The sequence below is a fragment of the Hemitrygon akajei genome, chromosome 7, assembly GCF_048418815.1.
Source record: "Hemitrygon akajei chromosome 7, sHemAka1.3, whole genome shotgun sequence".
Lineage (NCBI taxonomy): Eukaryota > Metazoa > Chordata > Chondrichthyes > Myliobatiformes > Dasyatidae > Hemitrygon > Hemitrygon akajei.
The window spans coordinates 184,512,302-184,529,292 of record NC_133130.1 but is presented as its reverse complement, the minus strand read 5'-3'; the positions used below and the strand labels follow the sequence as shown (position 1 = coordinate 184,529,292).

The 16,991-nt window shown below is 41.8% G+C and overlaps 1 protein-coding gene across 5 annotated transcripts in view; it reads right to left on the bottom strand.

Annotated features, from left to right (window-relative positions):
- gpsm1b (G protein signaling modulator 1b) overlaps positions 1–16,991 on the bottom strand; it is a 316,327-nt gene that overhangs the window by 166,506 nt on the left and 132,830 nt on the right. For all 5 annotated transcript variants that reach the window (XM_073052866.1, XM_073052864.1, XM_073052868.1 and 2 more), the window contains 2 exons: positions 11,365–11,586; positions 6,491–6,626 (listed from right to left, as the gene is read on the bottom strand). In XM_073052866.1, the coding sequence (XP_072908967.1) occupies positions 6,491–6,626; positions 11,365–11,586 (358 nt within the window). The remainder of the gene's footprint in view (positions 1–6,490; positions 6,627–11,364; positions 11,587–16,991) is intronic.

Genomic DNA, 16,991 nt, shown 5'->3' with positions numbered 1-16,991 from the left:
TATCTTTCAGCATTCCCTTGACTATGGAGGTGCTTTGTGACTTACTGGGTTTGATTTTCATTCTGGCCCACGTGATGTTTTCCTGCAGCTTTCCAAGTAGTTGCTTGGTGCATACTGCAGTGGTGGTCAGTGTTGTTATATCACCCATGTACACCTTAATGGGGGAAGACAAAATCCCCCACTTACTCTTTCACCGGCTACCACCCATCCTGAAGTCATCATAACGACCTCCATGACCACTGTGAAGACCAGGGGCGACAAAGGGCAACCTGCCATAATGCCTACTTTCAGTCTCTGCCATATTGTGGTAAAATCTGCTGTTGTGAAGCACAACTGCAGGTCTTGAAAGTACAATTTCGCCAGCGTTGTGAGGGGCTCTGGTAGCTGGAAGAAGTCAAATGCTTCCCAGAGGAGTGCATGGGGAATTGAGCCGAATGCATTGGCGAGGTCCAGGAAGATAACATTGAGATTTCTGTTTGGATCTGGTGCCATATCATGTTTGTATGCTCCAAACACCTGGAGATCCCTGGAATTCCTGCTTTCTGTACACATGTATCAATGTACTTGGTTCTCTCCGGGTAACCAAAACACTTTACTTGCCTAAACAGTGAAAACCAAGTATATTTTACAAATTTAAAATGTTTAACTTTTATTTATCGTTACTTAGGCAGATAGTATCTTTGAGGCAAGATCAAAAGCTAGTCAGAGAAGGACACATCGTAAAGCACAGACCAGAGAAGGATAGATTCTACTCATGATGCAAAAAATAAAGGAGGTAGAACAATCTGAGTGAGATGACGTGGAGCTACTTCATCAGAACTCTCAATTCACAACCATTTAGATTTAAATCATACCTCTATTGTGGGAAATTTAATTGAACAGTTTTAGATAGAAATATTAGATCTGAAAAGCTTTAAGATGAAACCCTTTCATAAGGTGAAAATCAGAGACATGGAGAAGCAGTTCTAGAATTTTTGGTCTGTGCTACTGAAGTATTTAAAATCATGAGGGACATCGATAAAGTGAATGCACTGCCCTTTTTCCAGGGAAAAGGAATCAAAACATGGAGGGCACAGGTTTGAGAGGGGGTAAGTTTTAAAAGTAACTTGAGGGACAACCTCTTGAGTGGCAAGTCAACAGAATGAACTGCCAAAGGAAGTGGTTGAGGCAGGTACATTAACAATATTTAAAAGGTACTAGGACTATGTACATGGATAAGAAAGGGTTAGGGCAGGGTTTCCCAAAGTGTTTTATGCCAAGGACCAATACCATTAAGCAAAAGGTCTGTGGACCCCAGGTTGGAATCCCTGGTTTAGAGTGACATGGGCCTAAAGTGGGCAGATGGGATTATGTTAAATAGCCATCTTGGTAGGCTTGGACAAGTGCATTGTCAAAACAGACAAGCTACAAAGGCGTGCACAGGCCAGCTCCAGAAGAACACAGAAATTTCACGGGACAGTACAGATGGAGGATGTTCAGAGGTGGGGTGCACCATTTTAACATTAAAATTTAATAATTTAGAAGTTAGTTATTAAATTATTATCAAATTGACTTCAAAATGAAGTTATTTTGGGAATCAATGTAGGAGTGTAGAATTCACAGAACTTGCTCTGAGTTCCGATACCATCACTGGGTAATGTTTGGAGCTTTGTAACATTGGAGGCCAGACTAATGCTGTAATAGCAAAGTCTGATGAAAAATCAAAGCTTGGGTAAGAACTTCGCAACAGACAGCTGAGGAAGATCTACATAAAACAGCTTTGCACGGGAAATGTTTAGAAAGATATGGACCACATGCAGATAAATGGGACTACCTCAGTTAGGCAACTGGATTGGCATGAACAAATAGAGCCAAAGGGCCTTTCTCCACGATCTATAGCTCTGTGATTCTTATATTTTCATATACGATCAGATCTTGATCCTTCCTGTTTTTTTGCCAAAGGGATATCATTAACTTCCAAATTTAGTTTGTTAATATTTTTGTCTACCTCATGTCTTCCCGCAACCTAATTACAATCTGCACACCACTCAACAATGAGTAAGCAGCCACTTCCTCTAGATGACCACTGGGAAAGCCCAAGCCACTGCCATTTTTAATCCAACATACAACCTGAGTCATCATTTTTCCTTGTCACTTGCTTAACCTTACTCAAGCGAACCTTTGATTATTCTCTCTTGGCTGGGCCAATTCTTGTCTATTACTAACACTTCTTTCACTCCCTTGACATTTCCTGCTTGCAATGTAACGAAGTGTTGATGCCTCCAAAGCTTCCGTATCTATTTTAATCAACGTCTTTTAGTTTTATTTTCCTTCCAACTGTTGAGTCCCAAAAATTGGCCTTGAATGCAGCATATCTCCCACTTCATCTACACATCTCTATAAAACTGCTCCAAAGGTTTAACAGCTTCATCTTTAATTTCTGGAACTCATCCTAAAACTTTTCTTCTTTTCTTAGAACAAACCTGTCGAAATCCATGTATTCCTCACTGTATCATAAAATGCTGTTAATTAATGTTTCAAGAGCATGACACTTGAAACAAATCTTCCCTTATCAGGTACTGTGTGGTGAATTATCTTGAATGATTAATAATTATAGAGAAATCTAACGCATTATTTAACTAGAAATTATTTCAAATGTTTTTGAATTGCTGAATTCCATTATTTCTTCTGACCAGAAAACTGCAAATGTTGCTTTTTAAACAATGAAAGACTTCTAGCAGTGGTCTGCTAACTGATGCAATAAATTATAATTACACATGGCAACTTATCAGATTGAAATTAAACTCAGAATATTCTGAGATCATCTGTCTGCTGGTGCTCATCCTACAGAGATAACAAATATGGTTTCTAAGGTTCTGAATGAACACTTCTGCAAGTCGCCAAAGAAGGGGTTGTCTCTCTCCCACCCACTGAATCAAAATAAGACTGTACAATCCTTTAATTGTTAAGAGTTGTACAACTGATTCTGTGTAATCTCTCAAACTATAATGGACTTGGAACTATAAAGACCAATTGAATTAGACAGTAATGTCACTAAATGGAAATACAACACAAGTAGATATCAGTTTCTAAATTAGCACGCAATGGGAAAGATAGCAAAAATTAGGACATTTATACTGTTGTCTCCGTGATTCTGCAGAAAAATAAAATTTAAAGTGCCGTTCATAACTTGAATATGTTTTAAGTCACTTTACATTCAAGTCAGTGCTTGTGCAATATTGTCATGGTTGTAATATTGCTTTGAAAGATGAGATCACAACAACCTCCCTAAAAAGCAAAGTTAAGATAGCGCTAAACGGCGACTCCTTTGCTTGCATCTTCGGAAACAGCTCTATTTCCATCTTTAATATTTTTATTTTTCCCTTTCAGGGTTCTTTTGAAGACCCTGACCTGGAGTTACATGCTGACTTCGGTTCTTTGCGGGAATGACACCCGATCTCAGGGTTTCAAGGCTGGCCGATGTTCGGCACGCCAAGGGTTCGGCCTGAGAGTCCAGCTTGAATTCAGAAGCCTAAGATCTTGGGGCTCTGGAGACAGGTGGATCGAGGGTCGGTGTCACGGCAGGAGACCCATTTGTCGTCATGGGAGTTGGGATATCTGCTGTGGACCCAAAGACCCGAGAACCTGACAATCTTCAGGCACAGAGCTCGAAAAAAAGTGTCGTAACAAACTTTTAACATTGTAAACCAGCGAGTTGCTTATGTCTCCCAACTCACTAGGAAAATGGAGACACCTTTTTCTCCCTATTCATGAGAGAGAGAAAACCTGTGGTATGTCAAATACTGGGTGTAACACGAAGCCTTTGGGGTAACTGCAAGTCTGTGTCTTTGCTATTGCTTTGCTCACGCCTGAGCGCTTGGTGGTGGTGCCAACGTGTGCTTTTTATTGCCAGTGGGGGGAGGGGGGATTGTTGCTTGCTGCTGCTTATGTGTGGGAGGGAAGGGAGCTGGGGGGGTACTTTGGGGATCTTACATTTATCTGCCGTTCATTCTTTGGGGCACTTCTCTGTTTATGTGGATGTTTGTGAAGGAAAAGCGTTTCAGGATGTATATTGTATACATTTCTCTGACACTAAATTAGTCTGACAGTAAGTTTCAGTGATGATTGGTGAGGTTAAATATTGATCAGGAAACAGATGACTTTCCCTGCTCAACTTCAAGTAATAAGAAGATAGGGTGAATATTTACCCTCAGGTTGAGTAAGGCTAAAACAAGTTGTCAGAGGTTTAGGGTGAAAGGTGAAATACTTAAAAGGAATCTGAGGGGAAACTTCTTCACTCAGAGGGATGTGCAAGTGTGGAACGAGCTGCCAGCAGAAATGGTAGATTTGAGCTCAACTGTGATATCTAAGAGAAGTTTGGATAGGTACTGTACATGTGTGCAAGTCTCTGAGTGCGCTGGGGAAGTCAAGGCAGTGTGAGCCAGACTCCACTGGACAGAGGCCGAAGAAGACCGCCTGTCCTAGGGTCAGAAGATGGTATATGCATGGGTGGGAATGAGGAACTGGACTTGCTTTGCTGTTGTTTGTCACTTGTATTCTAGGGGTGGCATGGTGGCGTAGCGGTTAGCACAACGCTTTACAGTGCCAGATACCTGGGTTCAATTCCCGCCACTGCCTGTAAGAAGTTTGTACGTTCTCCCCATGACCACGTGGGTTTGCCCTCCCACAGTCCAAATACATACCGGTTGATAGGTTAATTGGCCATTGTAAATTGTCTGGTGATTAGGCTAGGATTAAAATTGGGAGATTGTTGGATGGTGCATCTCGAAGGGCCAGAAAGGCCGATTCTGCACTGTACCTCAAAATCAATAATAAAAATATAACACAGAATGCAACTGACTACAGAGATGGTTCGAAAGAGCATGCATGGCCTTGTGCATGTAGGAATGACTCTGAAACTACTTAAAAGCATGACTATTATAAAATAACTGAATTTAATTAAATGCCATGTGCTCATCCTGTACTCGGTATTTTTATTTGTCTTGGTAGAGTAAATGTGAAAGATGAACAAGCTGCAGAGGCTATCCCCACAGCCAACAGCACATCATGCAAAGAGTAAAATGCCATCAGTTGTGTTCTGCATTGCTACAGTGGATTTTCTCCTCCCCTCATCAACGATGCCTGAAGTTACCCTTTTGATACCAGTAGCAGGTTATAAATGCCAAACATAATGAAGGTGATAATGAAGAGAATAAATAACTATCACCATAGCTACACACAGGACATCCTCTACAGAAGCTACACGAATTATTCACATGGTCTTTTTCAAAGAAAAGTGTTAGTTGTCCTTGATTCTCCTTCCATTTTATCCACCTATAAGATAAGACCATAAGATATAGGAGCAGAAGTAGGCCACTCGGCCCATCGAGTCTGCTCTGCCATTCAATCATGGGCTGATCCAATTCTTCCAGTCATCCCCACTCCCCTGTTTTCACCCCATACCCTTTGATGTCCAGGCTAATCAAGAACCTATCTATCTCTGTCTTAAATGCACCCAATGAATTGGCCTCCATAGCCGCTCGTAGCAACAAATTTCACAGAATTACCACCCTGACTAAAATAATTTCTCCGCATCGCGGTTCTAAATGGACGTCCATCAATCCTGAAGTCATGGCTCTTGTCCGAGAGTTGTCACGGTCCTGATCGTTTATTCCCTAGTTTCCTCTAACTTCCTTTGATTGTGCCACGGTTCATATGTTTTTAATACTGTGCAAATGTAGGGGAAGGTTATCTTTAACTTTTTGACTTACTGTTATTTGAAAAGAAAAATGTTTAGGCATTTCATTGCTTTACTTTTTTTTGCTGACAGTTCTGAATAAATCGCATCAAATGGCTGAGGAAAACTTTTTTTTTTTTAAAAGAAATTAGACCTGCTCCAGTTTAAATTTGCAAATATGCAGTTTATGCATCCAGCTGGAATAAAGACTCCCAACTGGATGTTACTAATTCCAAAACATTTTGAGGTACAAGGAAGTGCAACATTGCCAGGTTTATAATGTTATGACAGTAGTGGCCTCCAGAGTTGGGTTTAAAAGTTCAGACTGAAAGTACTGGATGCATTCAAAACAAGAATTGTACTTGGTCATCTCTTACACACGATGTACATTTACAATGCACATCAGCCTCCTGATTGGAAATGGCTTTAAAGATTGAATGACCCACTTCTGCTTTGTACAGTAATTGCATTGCAGAGATGTTTTAAGCAACAGGCTTATATTAAGATGCAATATGGGGCATCTTCGTCTTCAGTAGGGAAATGTTAACTCTGCCATTGGGGATGGAAAAAAAAATAGGCCAAAATTTAGTTTTATTTTTGGGAATACTGATGATGCAGACAAATGACATTAAGTGGATGTAACAGGGAGTGACGTAGCCATGGCAACATGCTACTCCATGCTTTAGTAAACAATTAGACAAATATCAAGGACCGTCTTGATAATTAAATCAGTCAGCCCATGAATCGAATGCTCGATTAGGAAAAGAACATTACCTTATCATTCTGTTCTCTCGAGATGTCCAAGTGCCTCTGACAACAAGCAATAGCTTCATCAAAGTTGCCAAGAATCTTCAATGTATTTCCAAGGTTACCACTCGCTTTTGCTTCACCAATCCGATCCCCAATGGTTCTTTGAAAGACAGATCAATTTATCATTACTGTGCAAATGGAACTCAGACAAATTGAGCTTTTTTTAAAAAATGCAAAATGCCACTTATTAGTACTCTATACAAGGATCTACCAACTGGATTCTCAGTAGACTATTGAACCAGGGCATGGTGCCATGAAAATGACAGCTTAAAAATATTGCGCCAGAGCTTCCTATGAATCTGTAGCAAGACCGGAAAATCACAGAAACAGCAAGCTCTATTCTACTGAAATGATCATTTTATGTAGTTTTGAAATATTCAATAAATTGGGAGATCCTATCACCTCAGATACAGCTTCATCAACTTGTCCCCAAAACATCCACATGCACTCTTTTCAAAAAGCAATCCATTTAGCCAAGCAACACACACAAAATGCTGGAGGAACTCAGCAGTCCGGGCAGCATCTATGGATGGAAAAGATTAAACAATCTTCCGATCAAGATCCTTCATCAGGACTGGAGAAAAATAAGATGAGAGGAGTCAGAGTAAGAATGTAGCGGGAGAGGAAGAAGCAATACAAGGTAGAAAAGTGATAGGTGAAACAGGAAGAGGAAGAGGGGTGAAGTAAAGAGCTGAGAAGTCGATTGGTGAAAGAGAGAAAGGGCTGGGGAAGGGGAATCTGATAGAGCACAGAAGGCCATGGAAGAAAGAGAAGGGGGAAGAGCACCAGAGGGAGGTGCTGGGCAGGTAAGGAGATATGGTGAGAAAGGGAAATGGGAATGGGGAATAGTGAAGTGGGCGGGAAGGGTGGGTGTCATTACTGGAAGTTCGAGAAATCGATGTTCATGCCTTCAGGTTGGAGGCTATCCAGATGGAATATAAGGTGTTGCTCCAACAACCCGAGTGTGGCCTCATCGTGACAGTAGAGGAGGCCACGGCCTGATATGACAGAATGGGAATGGGAAGCAGAATTAAAATGGGTGGCCACTGGGTGAGCAGGGATAAAGGTACTTGGTGGTGGTGGGATCCCATTGCAGATGGCAAAATTTGTGGAGAATTATGTACTGGACACAGAGGCTGGTGAGGTGGTAGGTGAGGACAAGAGGAACCCTATCCCTGATAGGGTGGTGGGAGGATGGGGTGAGAGCAGACGTGTGAGAAATGGAAGAGATACAGGCGAGGGCAGCGTTGATTCTTCAGGAAGGGAAGCCCTTTCTTTGACGGAGGAGGATATCTCCTTAGTTCTAGAATGAAAAGTCTCATCCCGAGAGCAGATGCGACAGAGATGGAGGAATTGAGAGAAGGGGATGTTATTTTTCCAAGTAACAGGGCAGGAAGAGTTCCTGCTCAGGTAGCTGTGATATTTAGTGGATTTATAAAATAAATCAGTAAATAAGCTGTCTCCAGAGACAGAGACATCAAGAAAGGAGAGAGAGGTATCTGAAATGGACCAGGTAAATTTGAGGGCAGGGTGGAAGTTGGAGGCAAAGTTGATAAAGTTAATGAGCTCTGTACAGGTACAGGAAGCCAGCCTATTCCAGTCATGCAATTTTTTTTCCCTTCAAACTAGACTAATTTTGATGTTGAAGGCTCTGAATGAATTGGATTTCACTACTTCCTCAGGCTGTGAATTCCAAAAAAAATACTTCTTTACCTCACCTCTGATTCTTCTGTCCTGAAACAGATGGCTCACCGGTCACTGGAAGATACTTCACTTTACTCTATCTAAACCATTCATGATATTGAAATCTCTTCTTACCTTTCTCCGCTCCAGCAATAATCCCTGCTTCTATCTCTCTATCTCCAATATCAATACTGGAACCACTTGACCAAATTTTGCTTGTACCCTCCCCAGGCCTTCACATCATTCAGCTTGTTACTTTTACAGATTTGGACACATGCCTATTCTTGCATAATGTTTATAAGTATCATTTACTTTATATTGATTTTCCTCAGTCACCCTGCCTCAAGCTATCAGGACTATGTTTTCAGCATTGAATTAGGTAGAATTCACTCAAACTCTGAGATGGAAGTTTCACAGAACATGTGGTCAGTAAAGCACTCAACGAAAACCGGTCATTCCACCACCACACTCAAGCCTTTGCACTCTGACCTCAGTGGAATTTGAGAACAGAGAGGAAGTGAACAACAAGGGGTTCCCGAATGATCCCAGCCAAGTGAAAAGCTCAGGGTACAGTCTCTGCAGGCCCACTGTTTAAACAGTAGAAAGCTTCATGTATTTAAATCTGTTCAAAATTTCAGTGACCTTGACTTGTCTCTTTAAACCATGCAAGCTATTTGCCACTGTCAATAATTTACTTTTGAAGTGATCGTTTATAAATGTTTCATGATAATTACCAAGTTCAGTATGGAGTAACTTTCGTGCTTTTCAAGGGCAGGTTAATTTGAGCTGTCAATGAAATATAATTCTTCCAGATTTTTCCAAGAGGATGAGAAACATAGAAACATAGAAAATAGGTGCAGGAGTAGGCCATTAGGCCCTTCGAGCCTGCAACGCCATTCAGTATGATCATGGCTGATCATCCAACTCAGAACCCTGTACCTGCTTTCTCTCCATACCCCCTGATCCCTTTAGCCACAAGGACCATATCTAACTTCCTCTTAAATATAGCCAATGAACCAGCCTCAACTGCTTCCTGTGGCAGAGAATTCCAAAGATTCACCACTCTCTGTGTGAAGAAGTTTTTCCTCATCTCGGTCCTAAAAGGCTTCTCCTTTTGTCCTTAAACTGTGACCCCTCGTTCTGGACTTCCCCAACATTGGAAACAATCTTCCTGTATCTAGCCTGTCCAATCCCTTTAGAATTTTAAACGTTTCAATAAGATCCCCCCTCAATCTTCTAAATTCCAGTGAGTATAAGCCTAGTCGATCCAGTCTTTATTCATATGAAAGTCCTGCCATCCCAGGAATCAATCTGGTGAACCTTCTCTGCACTCCCTCTATGGCAAGAATGTATTTCCTCAGATTAGGGGACCAAAACTGCACACAATACTCTAGGTGCGGTCTCACCAAGGCCTTGTACAACTGCAGTAGAACCTCCCTGCTCCTGTACTCAAATCCTTTTGCTATGAATGCCAACATACCATTTGCCTTTTTCACCGCCTGCTGTACCTGTATGCCCACCTTCAATGACTGGTGTACAATGACACCCAGGTCTCGTTGCACCTCCCCTTTTCCTAATCAGCCACTATTCAGATAATAATCTGTTTTCCTGTTCTTGCAACCAAAGTGGATAACCTCACATTTATCCACATTAAATTGCATCTGCCATGAATTTGCCCACTCACCTAACCTATCCAAGTCACCCTGCATCCTCTTAGCATTCTCCTCACAGCTAACACCGCCGCCCAGCTTCGTGTCATCCACAAACTTGGAGATGCTGCATTTAATTCCCTCGTCTAAATCATTAATATATATTGTAAACAACTGGGGTCCCAGCACTGAGCCTTGCGGTACCCCACTAGTCACTGCCTGCCATTCTGAAAAGGTCCTGTTTACTCCCACTCTTTGCTTCCTGTCTGCCAACCAATTCTCTATCCACATCAATACCATACCCCCAATACTGTGTGCTTTAAGTTTGCACACTAATCTCCTGTGTGGGACCTTGTCAAAAGCCTTTTGAAAATCTAAATATACCACATCCACTGGCTCTCCCCATCCACTCTACTAGTTACATCTTCAAAAAATTCTATAAGATTCGTCAGACATGATTTTCCTTTCACAAATCCATGCTGACTTTGTCCGATGATTTCACCTCTTTCCAAAAGTGCTGTTATCACATCTTTGATAACCAACTCTAGCATTTTCACCACCACCGATGTCAGACTAACCAGTCTATAATTCTCTGGTTTCTCTCTCCCTCCATTTTTAAAAAATGGGGTTACATTAGCCACCCTCCAATCCTCAGGAACTAATCCAGAATCTAAGGAGTTTTGAAAAATTATCACTAATGCATCCACTATTTCTTGGGCTACTTCCTTAAGCACTCTGGGATGCAGACCATCTGGCCCTGGGGATTTATCTGCCTTTAATTTACCTAACACCACTTCCCTACTAACATGTATTTCCCTCAGTTCCTCCATCTCACTAGACCCTCGGTCCCTTGCTATTTCCAGAAGGTTATTTATGTCCTCCTTAGTGAAAACAGAACCAAAGTAGTTATTCAATTGGTCTGCCATGTCTTTGTTCCCTATGATCAATTCACCTGTTTCTGACTGTAAAGGACCTACATTTGTCTTGACCAATCTTTTTCTTTTCACATATCTATAAAAGCTTTTACAGTCAGTTTTTATCTTGGAGCTTCTTACTAAATGAGTTAATACAGTTATATCACAACAAAAAATCTGTTTGCATCTTCTCAAAATTGTCTTAACATCTCTCCGTGCTAAAAACATTCCAAGAGATATTTATCATATGAATACTGTCATTTAATCTAACACGCTAATCACAACATCAGTAGTGTTACTATGATAAATCCAATCCTAAATCTTGCAGTAAGTAAACAGGTGTGGAGTGTTCCGTTAAATAAACAGAAACCAAAGACTTTCAAATAATTGGGTATACACCATGTATATATCATAATGAGTTTGGCAAATTCTGCTTACAGCAAATATTAGGCGCACATTGGTGCTTTTGGTTTATTTCCCCTCACATTACATTGCTCTTAATCTCGCCCTTAACCAAGCAGGCTGGTGAATGAATTCTCTGCACTTCAGGTTGTTTATTATGTTTTATTTGTGCTAGTTTCACCCAACTCACCTGGCTAGGGTTAGATCATGCTTGTGGTATTCCAGAGCCTTTGAATATTCCTTCAGGTAAAAGTAGGCATTACCCAGCTGACTGTAGATGGCGCTCAAAGTCTTCAAGTCCTCTGTTCCGACCTGCACAGCAGCTTCAAAGAAGGCCACTCCAGCCTTGAAATCTCCGGCTTTGCACAGTCGTTCCCCTTCCAGGGCAAGCTCAAGGCATGAAGCCTCCATCCTGTCATTACAAAAAGATGTGTAAAATTAATTATACATCATTGCTCTCCTTGTTAATGTACAGTAATTGCATCATTCCTCTCTGAGGTCATTATCCAAAGCTTAATCATATTAGTCATTGCTGTTATGTTCCACCTAATCCTAATACACATTCCAAACACAGAAACTTCTTGTGATGTGGCCACCCACTTCCACTGCTATGACAATGGCCTACCCTTAGCCCTGCCTCAGCTCAGACACTCTTTCACACACTCTTTCTCCTATCATTTCACATTTCCCCTCCCCCTCCTACTTTCAAATCTCTTACTATTTTTCCTTTCAGTTAGTCCTGACGAAGGGTCTCGGCCCGAAACGTTGACAGCGCTTCTCCCTATATATGCTGCCTGGCCTGCTGCGTTCCACCAGCATTTTGTGTGTGTTGCTTGAATTTCCAGCATCTGCAGATCTCCTCGTGTTTGCCTTTCACACACCTTTCCAGCTTTGTCTATTGCAGGGGTTCCCAATTGGGGTCCACGGAACCCTTGCTTAATGATATTGGTCCACGGCATAAAGAAGACTGGGAACCCCTGATCTGTTGCAATGTTCTCCTTATCCATCTATTTGAACTCATTCAAAACTCCACTGTCTACTTTGTAACCTACATCATTATTGCAAAGTAATAGTTTGTATTTATAGAATACCTGTAACAAGATAACTACAAAATAAAAATCAGGAGTATTGTAGAACAATATTCCACATTACAAGATATTAGAACAGGTGCCCAGAAGCTTCAAACATCTTGTTTTTGAGGAAATGAAGCAGCTTAGGGAGGTGATCCTCAGTCACCAAGGAAGAATAACAAGAAATAGCAACACACACAAAATGCTGGTGGAACGCAGCAGGTCAGACAGCATCTATAGGGAGAAGTGTTGTCAATGTATCGGGCCAAGACCCTTCCTCAGGACTAACTGAAAGGAAAGATAGTAAGAGATTTGAAAGTAGGAGAGGGAGGGGAAAATGCAAAATGATAAGAGAGGACTGGAGGGGGTGGGATGAAGCTAAGAGCTGGAAAGGTGATTGGCAAAAGGGATACAGAGCTAGAGAAGGGAAAGGATCATGGGACGGGAGGCCTAGGGAGAAAGAAAGGGGGAGGGGAGAGCACCGGAGGGAGATGAGGACAGGCAGAGTGATGGGCAGAAAGAGAGGGAAGAAAAGGAGGGGGGAAAAGCTAAATATATCAGGGATGGGGTAAGAAGGGGAAGAGGGGCATTAACTGAAGTTAGAGAAGTCAATGTTCATGCCATCAGGTTTATATAAGGTGTTGTTCCTCCAACCTGAATGTGGCTTCATCTTGACAGTAGAGGAGGCCATGGAGACATATCAGAATGGCAATGGGACGTGGAATTAAAATGTGTGGCCACTGGGAGATCCTGCTTTCTCTGGCAGACAGAGCGTAGGTGTTCAGCGAAACGGTCTCCCAGTCTGCGTCGGGTCTCACCAATATATTAAAGGCCACACTGGGAGCACCAGACGCAGTATACCACACCAGCCGACTCACAGGTGAAGTGTCGCCTCACCTGGAAGGACTGTCTGGGGCCCTGAATGGTGGTGAGGGAGGAAGTGTAAGGGCAGGTGTAGCACTTGTTCCGCTTGCAAGGATAAGTGCCAGGAGGGAGATCAGTGGGAAGGGATGGGGGGAAGAATGGTCAAGGGAGTCGCGTAGGGAGCGATCCCTGTAGAAAGCAGAAAGGGAGGGGGGAGGGAAAGATATGCTTGGTAGTGGGATCCCATTGGAGGTGGCAGAAGTTACGGAGAATTATACATTGGCCAACCAGAAATAGTCCCATTTTAAATATGTTCCAAAACCCAATTTAAATTTTCATGATTGTGGTGTTGTACTTGACCCTAAAATGACACTTAACTACAGAGCCTCCCTGTTACTCACAATTACTTTAAATAGGCATCAGAGAACTTGATTTGAGAGCTTTTCAGCAGGATCCAAAGCTATTCCTGAAGTGCCTTATTTTCATGACAAAGGAAATGGGCGGAGAAAAAATCCTCAATCTTTCATTTCAATTCACTCATCAGAGAAGCATTTCTAAATCTCAGCATGAAGACAGATAAAATAATCACATCTGTCAACATAAAGAAGGAAAGCTTTGAAGAGGAGTTAGTATATATACATAATATATAATATGCCAGAATAAAAAGATGTGGGGGGGTGGTAGGAGATAGGTGAATCCAGGTGAGTGGGAAAGGTCACGGGCTGGAGAAGAAGGAATCTGTTAGGACAGAAGAGTGGTGGACCATAGGAGAGAGGAAAGGAGGAGGGACCCCATGGGGAAGTAATAGGCAAGTGAGAAGAGGTAAAAGGTCAGAGTGGGGAATAGAAGAGGGGGTGGGAAATTTGTTTCTGGGTAGGAGAAATCAATGTTCACGGCGTCGGGTTGGAGGTTACCCAGACGGAATAGAAGGTGTTGCTCCTCCACCGCAAGTGGCCTCATCGTGGGACAAGAGGAGAGCTAACTGCCGTTTTATTTGCAACACTTACAGCACACGGATCATGACTGAGTGACTTGTACGAGATTGCAGAGACACTTCCCCCACTACTGAAACATTATCCTAGAACCTTACGCTCAAGACTTAAAGATGGGTATGAAAAAAAATTGAACTCAGGACTTTTCACCTCCTAAATGAGTGTTAACTGTTGCAAAATCATCCAACAGCTGAACTAACATAATATCTACATAAGAAAGATGACAAAAATCTCAAGAAATCGTGGATGGATTTTGTAACATGATGATGATGAGCAGGGTAGGAACAACATGCCTTAATCAGAAAGCAGAGCTGAAATCTATACGCTGACTATACACACCTCTCACCTTTCCTTCCCAACATCCCACGAACTTGTGCTCAGCAAACTGGCATGACTCTCATCAATAGTTCAAAAATGTCCAGAAATTCTATCTTTTGTGACACCGTGTACTGCATTGTCAAGTTTCTACATTGTGGTTAGAATCCAAAACTATGATGATGGAAACAGCAAGGAAGAGGGGAAGAAAAATCACACCACAAACAGAATGATTCGTGTCCTGCAGAAAGGTTTTGGCCCAAAATGCCGACTGCACTCTTTTCCATAGGAGCTGCCTGGCCTGCTGAGTTCCTCCAGCATTTTGTGTGTGTTGATTAGTTTCTAGGAATTGGTAGACAAAATGCAACTGTTTTCATGAATCTACGGTACACGAAGCAGCTGGCTCTCACTGCTCTCAGAGATCTACACAGTAATCATTAAGTAATCTTAGTCTGAAGGTTATGCCCTTGCTGTATCATTGAACACTATTATGTTAACACCTGTTACTTGTCACGTATGCTTGATTATCAATCTGGCTAGCACATCAAAATAAAACTGGTAAAATTTATAATGGCTCTTGGTATGTTATGTAGTTTCAGGGGAATACTGCAGCCTCAAGTAAAATAATGCATATGCTTTAATGATGGGATAACTTCGTTGCATAAAACTGAGAGCACAGAAACCTGCTACATAGCCTAAACACACTCATTGGTGTTTATGTTCTTTGTGAGCCATTTGCCATACATATAAAACCACATCAAGAGACATTTCTATTCCTTTCTCAATCATGATCTTACCAAGATTTCCTCTTAAAAGCATCTTTAATTTCTCCTTATAGCATAACACCACCTTTAATCAGAGAATGGAAGTAGGCCCTTTAGCCCATCAAGTCTGTGCTGGCCATCTTGTGCCATCACCAATCTTCCACTCATTCAACTTTATTCTCCCCATGTTCTTGTCAACTCCCAATTCATAAAACCATAAGATAAAGGAACAAAATTAGATCATCTGGTATGTCAAGTTTGCTCAGCAATTTCATCATGGCTGATCCAATTTTCCTCCCAGTCCCAATCTCCTGCCTTCTGCCCATGTCCCTTCATGCCTTGACCAATCAAGAATCTATCAACCTCAGTCGTAAATATATGTCTTGGCCTCCATAGCCGTCTGTAGCAACGAATTCCACAAATTCACCACTCTCTGGATAAAGGAATTCCTCCTCATCTCCGTTTTAAAAGGACAACCCTCTATTCTGAGGCTGCATCCCGTGGTCTTAAGACTCTCCAATCATAGGGAACATCCTCTCCACATCCACTCTTTCACCATTCGATAGGTTTCAATGATGTCACACTTCATTCTTGATTATAGGCCCAGAGCCATCAAACGCTCTTCATGTGACAAGCCATTCAACCCTGGAATCATTTTTGTGAACCTTCTTTGAACCCTCTCCAGTTTCAGCACATCCTTTCTAAGACAAGGGGCCCAAAACTGCTCACAATACTTCAAGTGCGGCCTCACCAGTGCTTTATAAAGTCTTAGCATTACATCCTTGCTTTCTATTCTAGTCCTCTTGAAATGAATGCGAACATCACATTTGCCTTCCTCACCATAGAATCAACCTGCACATTAATTTTTCGGGAATCCTGCACAATTACTCAAGATGACCCTTTGTGCCTCAGTTCTTCTTTGTATTTTCTTTCCAGTTAGAAAACAGTCAACCCTTCCATTTCTTCCACCAAAGAGCATGACTGTACACTTCTAAACACTATGGTCCACCTACCATTTCTTTGCCCATTCTGCTGATCTGTCTTCAATTCCTTCTGTAGCCTCTCTACTCCTCAAAACTACCTGCCCCTCCATCTATCTTCATATCATAGGTAAATTTTGCAACAAAACCATCAATTTCATCATCCAAATCACTGATATATTATGTAAAAAAAAATCTGTCCCAACACAGACTCCTGTGGAACACCACCAGTCACGGGTGCCAACCAGAAAAAGCTCCATTCATTCCCAATCTTTGCTCTACCCATCAGCCACTGCTTTAGCAATGAGAGAATCTTTCCTGTAATACCATGACTTGTAGCTAGCTGAACAGCCTCATGTCAAAGGCCTTTTGAAAATCAAAGCACACAACATCAACCAATTCTCCTTTGTCTATCCTGCTTGTTATTTCTTCTAAGAATTCCAACAGATTTGTCAGGCAAGATTTTCCTTGAGGAAACCATGCTGATGACAGCCTATTTTACCATCTGCCTCCAAGTACCCTGAGACTTCACCCTTCTCAATTCAATCAATTATCTCCACCACTGCAGAGGACAATTAACTCACTAACCACTCTTTGGGTAGGGAGCGTGGATCCTGGTACTTATGCAAACCATGTGTCTGAAGTCATGAATGAGGTATAAAACTTGTTGCTTATGGCCTTTTTATTAAGTGCTACAAGAACAAAGAAGGGCCAAGAGCAAAACACTCAATGGTTGTCCTCTACAAAAAAAGACTCCAACTAAAAAGATAACATTCCAGTGATAACAATTAACCTATAAAATAACTAGATTCAAGGGGTATGACACTTGCTA